At 51.3% G+C, this 10,668-nt stretch overlaps 1 protein-coding gene across 2 annotated transcripts; it reads left to right on the top strand.

Moving 5' to 3' along the window:
* The first annotated feature begins 611 nt into the window (after window positions 1-611).
* On the top strand, window positions 612-8,170 carry PRDM8 (PR/SET domain 8). Of its 2 annotated transcripts, XM_075929468.2 has the most exons (4): window positions 614-860; window positions 2,975-3,195; window positions 4,143-4,374; window positions 4,925-8,170. In XM_075929468.2, the coding sequence occupies exons 2-4, from the start codon at window positions 2,977-2,979 to the stop codon at window positions 6,232-6,234; spliced, it is 1,761 nt and encodes a 586-aa protein (XP_075785583.2). In that variant the 5' UTR covers window positions 614-860; window positions 2,975-2,976; the 3' UTR covers window positions 6,235-8,170. The 2 variants fall into 2 exon arrangements, with proteins under 2 accessions (XP_075785584.2, XP_075785583.2); XM_075929469.2 differs by lacking the exon at window positions 2,975-3,195 and having other exon boundaries at window positions 612-860.
* Window positions 8,171-10,668: the final 2,498 nt, after the last annotated feature.

Genomic DNA, 10,668 nt, shown 5'->3' with positions numbered 1-10,668 from the left:
GCAGCTAGACGAGATACAATCATTTTTGTATATCGAGTTCGGTCTTCGCTAGGGAATAAGAATGGCTACATCTAATCACTAGGCGATCTCAAGACACTGCAAAACCTCGGCCTAGCCTCGTTAACAGCTGCAGAGTGATGCTTCCTGGCTAGGAAAGGGAGCTAAATACGTCCCCATAACCCAAGCGAGTATCCCGGCTAGGTCCCTGTCCAGGATCATCACAGGAGCGCATCTCATGGTGCAAGCTTCTAAAAGGATTTTAGGCTGGATGCTGCGTCTTTCTCCTGAGAGCCAGGCTGCGGCCTGACTAGATATTCCTGTTGTCCAGGCAAAAATCCCAATTTAAAAAAGCACGAGGAAGGGGGCTTCATTGGGATCCCTTCAAATAAAAGGCGCCTCTTCTAGTGGAAAGCCACCAGCGCGCTGTGGAAGGATGCGCTCTAAGTATTTGGCTCTGGGACCCCAGGAAGAGGGGGGGAGGGCAGAACTTGCAGGTAGCGAGCAGAGGGGGAGAGGGAGGGGACGAGAGGCAGGGAGAGCGCCGAGCCTACTAAAGAGTTAAAGGGAGGGGACGTGGGCTGTCACGCGTCATTGGGCAGATTATGTGCAGCAGACAAAAAGTGTGCGTCTGTGTGCCAGTCAGTCACTGCATCGGGTCCATCTGTACAACTCTGGCTCCTGCTCGCTCGCTCGCTCCTGCCACCCCTTTGCACAGAGCCCACAGGACAGCAGCCCTGTCATCTCCCCCTGCCATGGAAATACACTGATACAAGAGACACCGGGGGAACACGGAGAGCCGCTCGCCCTTGGCCACTTTCGGGTTCCCTGGCGGTTCGGATTATTTTCAGACCTGATTCCTGGTAAGTGCAGATGCATGCGGGGAGAGCTGGGGTCGGGGCTCTTTTCTCCCCCCGCCCCTTCCTTATTTTCTAGCAGTAAGAAAGAGGGGGAGGCACCGCGCCAGCCCGATCGATACAAAGGAAAGGAGTTTGAAACAGAAAGAAATGGGGGGGTTTCCCGCGGCGCTGCGGAGAGGCGAACAATGACTGGAGGGGGCGAGCGCAGCTGGCTTTGGAGAAGAGGATCGAGGGAGAGAGAGGACCAGGGGGGATGGTTTTTTGTTAAGCAGCGAGGACAAGGAGGAGGACGCGAGGCAGAGCGCGCGGGGGTCTCCGCGGGGTGCGGCTATTCTTGGTGTGAGACCCCTGGTCCCGAGGACCGTTCGCCACTATTGTTACGCACCGACTGGCATTTGAATGGCCTGCCTGCGGATTGGTGCCCTGCGTGACGCTACGAGCCTCCACCACAATGAAAAGCTTGTGGGGAAAGAGACTTGCCATGACACAAACAAACAAACAAACAAGGGCGGGCGGGCGAGCCGTAGCAGACCTGCAGGAGAGGGGAAGGCGAGGAGGGGGACAGGGACATGGCAAAGTCTAGCAGCGAGGGGCGCAGATCGGATACGGGCGAGGGGGTCTTTAAGCCACCGTAGAATCATCCATGAAGTTGCACGGTCGAGGGTTTAATTTCGCTGGGTGTGAGAGGCAAATGGGACACGGCGTAGGGCAAAATTCAGCGGCGGTTTTGGAAACGACCGTTTCCGAGGCACAGTCCGTTTTGGGGGAGGAAAAAAAAATCAGTTTTAGGCTTGACGTGCATAATGGGATGATAAATCGCAGGAGGCTAAATAAGCGGCCGGAACAATATTATTCTGTAATCATCTGTTTCCAGCCATTAGGGTCCGTTATTTGCGGGTCCTTCCATCGCTGGCTTGTACAGAAAGAAGTTACGTGGCACAGTTATCTATTGAACTATGGGGGGAACTATTGGAAAGGGGTTTGTGCAAGCTGCTGGCAGAATTGCTTTTAAAGAAAAAAAACAAAATACTATAGATCGATGCCACTTCAAAAGCAGCGAAAACCTAAGCGATCTGTAAATGGAGGCGGAATTCGCAACTATTTGTGCAGCTATTCATCTCTATCTTGGCTTTGCAAACAGTAGACTAGAGGATCGGTAATTTCTTGAAAAATCCGAGAATGGTTTAAAATGGAAAGACTCTCCCTTCCCCCCCCCCCCCCCCCCCCCCCCCCCCCCCCCCGCGTTAGAGACCTCTAAGAGACCAGTCGGGTTTTACTGAAAGAATGTCACCCATTGGAAAGTCAAAATTCACAACTCGCTACACAAATTGTATTCACAGCCAGAGCCTGTTCTGCTTGCATAGTACCTGCACACTTCACAAGGCACATTTGGCTGAATCTATCTCCGTGTATAACAAGGTAACTGGGATTCACCCTCATCCATAAATAAGCGTGTCGAGGTAAAAATAATTACCTCTGCTTGCTGCTTTTAATTAAAGTCTCGGAGGGAAAGTGCTGGATTATGATAATGAGCAGACATACGTTCCCTCTTGTAGACGAGAGCTAAAGGTTAGCTGACATGAAATCAGTGACATTGACAGTCCACTTGAAATCCATTCGCCATGCTCTTCTCTCACAGCCTGCAGTATAGCATTGGCCCTCGCTTTAGAAGAAGACGAGAGAAAAAAAAAACCCCAGCACATCAGCTCTAGAGAATTCAGCTCGGACAGAAGCTCCCGAGCTGCGTTTCTTTTGTGCAACTCCTCGAAGTTGCTTTAGCTGTAGAGGATCAATATGCAGATTTCCCGATGCACAGAGCCGCTTCTGTCTTCCTGGCTCCTAATACATAAATCATCGCCCCAGCTTCCTGGAACCTCTCCTTCCATTCATTGACATCCACCTGATTTATTTTTCAAATATCGCACAGATGAGCGTGGCTTGCCTATGCTGCCCGCTTTTCAAACATTGGCATTAGGAACCCCGATTAACGATAACGTTCTTAATCCGTATTTCCTCCTAAAAACATTTACACTCTGACTTCGTATTAAAAAGCGTGCGCCTTGCCTTCCGGACAAGTTATGTAACGCGTCTCCTTCCCCTGTTCTCTCCGGCTGCAGCGATGGAAGATACCGGCGTTCAAAGGGGTCTATGGGATGGAGACGCCAAGGCAGTCCAGCAATGTTTGACGGATATTTTCACCAGCGTTTACACCACCTGCGATATCCCGGAAAATGCTATCTTCGGCCCTTGCGTACTGAGCCACACTTCTTTGTATGACAGCATCGCTTTCATAGCGCTTAAATCCACTGACAAGAGAACCGTCCCTTACATATTCCGGGTAAGGTTTGCTTGGCTCCAAGTGTTCCCAGGTGTAAACGCGCTCAGTTCGCTACCCCGTTCTTTGCAGTTGCAGACTGTACAAGGAGGCACTTTGGGCGGGTGGGAACCGAATTTACTAACGTTTTCTACTTAGCAAACCCTCTTCCAGACGGAAATCAAAATGCCTTTTTAATCGCTTCCTGCGCCGGTTTTGCTGATTGATTAATACAGAGCGGGCCACATTCTGCTCCACCTCCCGTCACCAGTAATCCCGTTGACTTCAAAGGGACTTACTCCCGGGATGAAAACTAGCAGGCTGGAACCATCATGCCCTGCCATTTACATATGCATCAAAAACCTTTGGAAAAAAAAAACAATTGATTACGGTTTCTTTCCCCCAGCTGCTGTTTACGGTTGTATTTAAGATAAAGCAGATGTTTCAACTTCAAAAACATTGTAAAGGTTTTTACCGACCCTTCCCCCCTTTAGCAAATCTTGCTCTCCCTGTACATCTTGCCCCCCACCCGCAAAAGAGTAGGGAAAAGTGATCATTTTGAATCCTTCAACGTTTATTTACATTATTCACTTCACATAAACCTTATGCAGATGTGGCCACGTCACTGGGTCTTTATAATAAAGTTTGAGGGGGGAAAACAGGCCGCATTCACATTGTTCTTTACCAGCACAAACCTTATGCAGATGTGGCCATGTCATTGGGTCTTTATAATATAGTTTGGGGGAAAAAAACAGGCCGCATTCGCATTGTTCTTTACCAGCACAAATCGATTCCAATGTTTAAATGGTAGCTGGCATGATTCAGGGGCCCAGAAAAGCCACATGTATTTTCCAGATTTCACTCAAGCTGTAGTGGGTGTCCTTTCCGGAGCTTGCTGAAAAGTCTGGGCAAGTGAGGGGACTGGGAATAATTGCTCTCTTCTAATGTCTGGCATTCCCTCCCCTGTGCAGGTGGACACCTCAGCAGCAAATGGCTCCTCCGAAGGTCTAATGTGGCTCCGTCTGGTCCAGTCAGCCAGGGATAAAGAAGAACAGAATCTAGAAGCTTACATCAAAAATGGACAATTGTTTTATCGGTCCCTTCGCAGGATCGCCAAAGACGAGGAGTTACTAGTTTGGTATGGGAAAGAACTGACGGAATTACTGTTGCTCACCACGGCCAGATCCCACAGCAAAATGAACGGTAGGTGCAGCTTTCGGGTTTCCATTCCAGGCCAGGGTTCTGGCTGGGGAGCTGGGCTGGTTTCGCTGGTGTTTTGTTCAAGAAGCTATTGAAATGACAACGATTCAGGTGGGGAACAGGCAGGGAACAACTTTCGAGAGAGGCAAAGTGGGGACTGAGCCGGGCAAATTAGCTTGACTAAATGGATGTTAATTAGATAGGCCAGAGCATCGCTTATAAACATATTGGAAAAGCAAGATTAGATTAGGGGCTACAATCTGTTAGTTTATACTCCACGGGCTCAAAAGCAAACAGTGACAGGGAAAAGGGGTCCTGGATTATTCTATGACTGTTCTGGTCGGGTCTAGAGGCCCTACAGATGGACGAGGCGCTATTTTGCCAAGCCCTGTCCACACCCAGAGGAAAAGCCGGCTCTTGCCCCAGAGAACTGGCCTGACTTCCCTGTGGGCCAGCCCTCGGCCCCTTCCCAGAGAAGGAGCGATGTGCTGCAGGCCTGGAGCGGCGTCTAATCGGTTGTTGTTGTGTCTCCGCGTGTGTTTGCTCGCTGCAGGCTCGCCCCCTTACTCGTGCCTGGAGTGCAGCCAGCGGTTCCAGTTCGAGTTCCCCTACGTGGCCCACCTGCGGTTCCGCTGCCCCAAGAGACTGCCCGGCTCGGAGAGCAGCCCCGCCGGCGAGGAGCCGAGCGGCAAGGAGCAAGAAGCCAGCCTGGGGCCCGGGGCCAACAAATACTGCAAGCCGGCCGGGCAGCTTCACCCCCACTACGCCGGCCCGCAGGACAGCGCCAAGCCCTCCACGGACTTCCACAACCTGGCCCGCGAGCTGGAGAACTCCCGGGGGGGCGGCGGCGGCGGCGGCGGCTCCCCCAGCCGGAGCCCGCCGGAGCCGCCCCGGCACCACCCCGCCAGCGGAGGCAGCAAAGCCAAGCGGAAATACCCGGAGGAGGCGGGCGAGGAGCGGGGCCCGGGGGCCGGCCGGGGGCGGGCGGCCGGCGAGCGGCCCTTGCCCTCCTCGCCCAAGGAGGACTTGGTGTGCACCCCGCAGCAGCAGTACCGGCCGGCGGGCAGCTACTTCGGCCTGGAGGAGAGCGGCCGCCTCTTCGGGCCGCCCAGCCCGGAGACGGGCGAGGCCAAGCGCAGCGCCTTCGTGGAGGTGAAGAAGGCCTCCCGCGGGCTGGAGGCCGAGGGCGCGGAGGAGGCGGCCGAGCGCGCCTCGCCCGCGGGCGCCGGGGACTCGCTGCTGGGCGCCCGGCCCGGGGGGCCGCTGTCGGCGCGGCTGGAGGGGGCCAGCCCGGCGCGGGGCAGCGCCTTCACCACGGTGCCGCAGCTGGGCAAGGCGGAGGAGCGGAAAAGCGCCTTCTCGCAGCCCGCCCGCTCCTTCCCGCACGGGGCGCCGCTGGGGCTGGCCCAGAAGCTGGGCGAGCCCTGCCCCGAGGGCGCCGCCCGCCTCTACCCGGATCCGCTGGCCGCCAAGCTGCCCGGCGCCGTGGAGCTGAGCGGCGGGGCGGCCGGCGGCGGGCTGCCCAAGCAGAGCCCCTTCCTCTACGCCACCGCCTTCTGGCCCAAGAGCTCGGTGGCGGCGGCGGCCGGGCCGCTCCAGCTGCAGCTGCCCTCGGCCCTGACCCTGCTGCCGCCTTCCTTCACCTCGCTGTGCCTGCCGGCCCAGAACTGGTGCGCCAAGTGCAACGCCTCCTTCCGCATGACCAGCGACCTGGTGTACCACATGCGCTCGCACCACAAGAAGGAGTACGCCATGGAGCCGCTGGTCAAGCGGCGCCGCGAGGAGAAACTCAAGTGTCCCATTTGCAACGAGTCCTTCCGGGAGCGCCACCACCTCTCCCGGCACATGACCTCCCACAACTGAAGGGGACACCCCCCTCTTGCCTCTCCCCAGGGCATGGTGACAGAGCCACCCTCCCCGGAGCCAGCCGGACTGGGATGGTCCTCAGCCCAGCGCTGGTGTCTTCTCCAGGGCTGGCTTGGATCCCAGTTTTCCAAACTGATTGGGGGTGTTTCAGAGACCAGCTGGGGGAGTTACTACCTTGGAGCCAGCTTTCCGCCTCGCCTGGAGCGCCTCTGCCCAGTTTTTGTTTGTGAGCAACCCACTGGAGATGCTAAGGCCAGATCCCCGCTTGGCAAAAAATTGGCTTAGCTCCACTGTCTTCTGTGAAGCGATGATCATTTACATCCGTGGTGTCCAAGCCGTTCTGTAGTGGCTGCTATAGCAAATTAGCCATGTTATTCTGAAAGCTAGCCACCTTCTTCCGAAAATGTAAATAATTTTGTGAGCCAACTGGCCACACTCCACCCCTCCAATAGCCACATGTGCTTAGCGTGTTGGACACTGCGGATTTACATCCTCCCAAAGTCTCTCTGGTCCTTGCTTTTCAGAATGCAGGTGCCTAGGACTTTCTGAAAATCAAGCCTTTTTAAGGATGAAGCACCCCCCAAATCAATAGTCACTTTTGAAAGTTCAGGCCCTTGCACATGTTTACCTTGCAAAATACCAGACCAAGCAAGGAAAGGGTTGGATATTTTTCCTGTCTTCTGTTTGAATGCACGCATTTTCACTTTCCCAAAAAAATAAATAAAAATAAAAAATAACTTTAAAAATAAAGTACATTTTTAAAATGTCATATATTGCAACATATTGATGCATTTGTCATACCTTTCTACTTAAATTATTAAGCACTTATGGTTTAGATGTAATAATTATATGTAAGGGTAAATTTTTATTTTAGATATAAAGTAAAAAAGAAAGGAGGATGCAGTGCTTTCTGCATTATTTGATGACAGTTTGTGTTCTTTAAAAAAAAAAAAAAGGACTTAACTCTATTTAAGTTTCCAGCGGGGAAGTGCATGTATCATGACCTGATTATGGGCTTCAGTGCAGAATGTCCTCAATTCTGTAAATATGTATTTCCTTTTAATACAAAGTGTAATTTTGTGCCAGTGAAATGAAGTCTGAATAGTTATGTGTTTCTTTTTTTTTCCCTTAAAAAGATTTTATTCAACTTTATAGTTTATCTGGGTATGTTGGATGCTTTGACAATAAATGACTTTATTTTCTTCAAAGCACTTGGAGGTTGAGAAGTACTTATTTAGAAAGTGACCTATCTATGTACTGGGTGAAAATGCTAATGTTATTTACTATAAAGGATAAACACATCTGCATTGAAATAGTGGGCAAGAAAAATAATTCGGGGTATATTAAGCTTTCTGGGATAGGTGCCTTGTTTCTGAGCACCGTCTAATTAAGAGGGGTTAGATACAGCAATGTGGTGCCCCAGTGTGAGGAGATACACCGCTCCAGAAAGCAACATCTGATTGCCATTTTGAAACATTATGCTGATGTGTTGAGCTTCACGTTCAAAGGACAAAACATTTAGACAAGCATGCCTGCCATTTCGCTGACCCTTAGATGTCAGCTTTCTTTTCGGCCGCGATGTAATTAGCATCTTCACAAATGGCTGGAGACAGATAATTTTTATAACTCGATCTATAAGGAGGGCTTAATTTTTGTGGTACACTCTGCGTGCCTGTGTAGGAATGACTGCAACATTTATAACCCTCTATCATGGCCATTAGGAGGTCTGTTGGAAAGCCTTTTAAAAGGCACCAAATTCATATGCCTTTTAGGCTCGCGCTGGCCTGGGATCTCTGCAAACAGTTTTGTTCGAGTACAAAGCCTGATTTGGAAAAAAGCCACTGGTGCTGAATGACAGCCTAGTAAACACAGCCCTGGCACCGCACTGTGATGTCCTAGGAAATGTGTTTACTAATAGCAAAATGCAGGACAATGTAGCACTTTAAAGACTAACAAGATGGTTTATTAGATGATGAGCTTTCGTGGGCCAGACCCACTTCCTCAGATCAAACCTCAGATCGTGGGTCTGGCCCACGAAAGCTCATCATCTAATAAACCATCTTGTTAGTCTTTAAAGTGCTACATTGTCCTGCATTTTGCTTCAACTACCCCAGACTAACACGGCTACATTTCTATCACTGTTTACTAATACTCCCCGGGAAGAGAGAATACTGCATTCAATCGCCGTGAATCGTGTACTGAAGATCTCCAAAATGAACGGATTGCCCATCTTTTAAAAACCCACATTATTTGTTTAAAACTAAAAAAAAAAAAAGGACAAAAAATCCCAGGTAGGAAGGCGAGACTCATTCAGCAAATGGGGTTAATCGGAATACTTGAAATAACTTTACTGTGACTATGCTGTTGTGCTGAGCATATAGAAAAAATACACGGCCAACTGTCCCTCCTCCTCACTGTCACCAGTGACATTATTCTGCCTCCCCTGGCAGACCTCTCGCGATCCGGAATGGGACCTGGGAAAACGGCGGTTTTGTAATATACAATGGCGAGGTGAGGTTTTTCAGGGCGAGAGTTTTGCCATGAATTATATTCCTGGAAGCCTTGACTCAGTCCCTGCGGCCACTATGCACATTTCACTCACTTCGGAAAGATCTCAACCCTTCCGTGGCATTGCCACATCTTTTCGAGAAGTGAAAATAAAACGGTTAAGCATCGCAACTCCAGATTCGTGGAGACAAGATCGGGTTGGCCAAATTAAGACCGAATCCAACCGCTTTAGGTAGCAAACAAAGGGCGTAAGTGGTGTTTTCCCCCCTTGAATTTACTCTTCATCATACAACCAACTCCTGCCGTTGCGCAGGACAGTTTCCTTTGTATCCAGTTGTGGCTATGACTTTGGCCTCATTGCTTTGGTGAGAGCCTCCTGGGCGTCAAGCTAGGGGCCCTACCAACAATTTCGCTGCCTCCGCGTTGGCTCTTTTGTAGGCAAAGTATGACTGCAAGGGCTTGAGCCCAACCCGGCTGAAGTGCGTCCATTGACTGTCCGTGGGCTGTGAATCAGACGGTGGTGTGGACAGAGCTGCTCAAGATCTAGAAGATACATTGGAATCCTTGGGAACGTGAATCGAACTCTGCCAACCTTCGCTCCGGCGTCATGTAAACGATGGTAAAGCGGGTTGCATTTGTAAACCAGGGTAGAATTTGCCCCCCAGATCGGTGACGGACGCAATCGTGGGGGATTGAAGAATGCACAGAACCCAGTGACGTGTGTGTGGGGGGGGAGGAAGGGGGTTCAAGAAATACAGCATGTAAATTTGAATGTAGGATTCAAACGATCTCTTTCCTTCCCCTCCCGTTTATTTCCCCCTAATATTTGGATTCGGCACCACCGGATCAGAGAGCCCCCGGTGCCCCTTTCCCAGCCGCAAGACTCGCTTTGCACGGAACAACTTTCATTAGCCTCGCCATTGGAGCAAAAGCCATGCGAGGTTGCAGACCGAGCTGTGAGGGACTCGTTCCCAAGAGAGACGCTTGACACCAGCCCACAGCGGGTGGGCAGATCCCAGCTATGCCTCCAGTTTGCGCCAGAGGGAAAGTAAGAGCTCGAGAAGAACCCCCTAACACCCGCAGAAGTCTTGGTTTGGTCCAATAGTGACAACGTGTGTGTGTGTGTGTGTGTGTGTGTGTGTGTGTGTGTGTGTGTGTGTGTGTGTGTGTGTGAAACAAAATACAGGACAATGTAGCACTTTAAAGACTAACAAGATGGTTTATTAGAGGATGAGCTTTCGTGGGCCAGACCCACTTCCTCAGATCTGTGTGTGTGTGTGTGTGTGTGTGTGTGTGTGTGTGTTCTGATTCGACACTCCGAAGTTCAGCACGGAGCGTCATTCGGTTTTACACACACAGCTAGAGCCGCCTGTTTCTAGACCATTGCAGGTTAAGTATAAATGGCTCATCAACTCCCCATCCCCGCCCCGTTGTATTCTAGTCCTTTGTGTATACCCGGTAGAAATGGAAAACACCACGCAAAAGAGAAACTGTCCGCTCTCTACATCATTCCTTAGCGCCCAGTTTCATTTCTCACAGTGCCACCTGCACGCCCCCATACGGCTAGGGCGCTTTCAGGCCGTTCCTCGGTGATCAAGCAAGGGCCCGATCCTGCAGTTCGGTGAGTCGTGAACTCCCTTTGCTGGGACTGCTCTCGATTAGGTTTGCACACTACAACGCCCCCCTTTCCTGGAGAGAAATATGTAGCGCCCCCTGCCGCCTCCCCCGCCGGCCAATTCTGTCAATGACACGCGTCAACTAACTTCCCCTTTCCCAGCACTGGAAAAAGCTTGGATGAAAACCTGGCGGAATAGTACTCGGTGGCCAAATTCCTGTTGACGTCAGTGGGTGGGACCAGGATTTCACTCTCCTCCCTAGCTCAGCCCTAGCCACAGATCTGTCTGATTGTCGTTTTTTACCCAG

This window comes from Pelodiscus sinensis, chromosome 4, assembly GCF_052426305.1.
Source record: "Pelodiscus sinensis isolate ZL-2025 chromosome 4, ASM5242630v1, whole genome shotgun sequence".
In the NCBI taxonomy this organism is placed as follows: domain Eukaryota; kingdom Metazoa; phylum Chordata; order Testudines; family Trionychidae; genus Pelodiscus; species Pelodiscus sinensis.
This window is presented reverse-complemented; position numbering and strand designations above follow the sequence as displayed.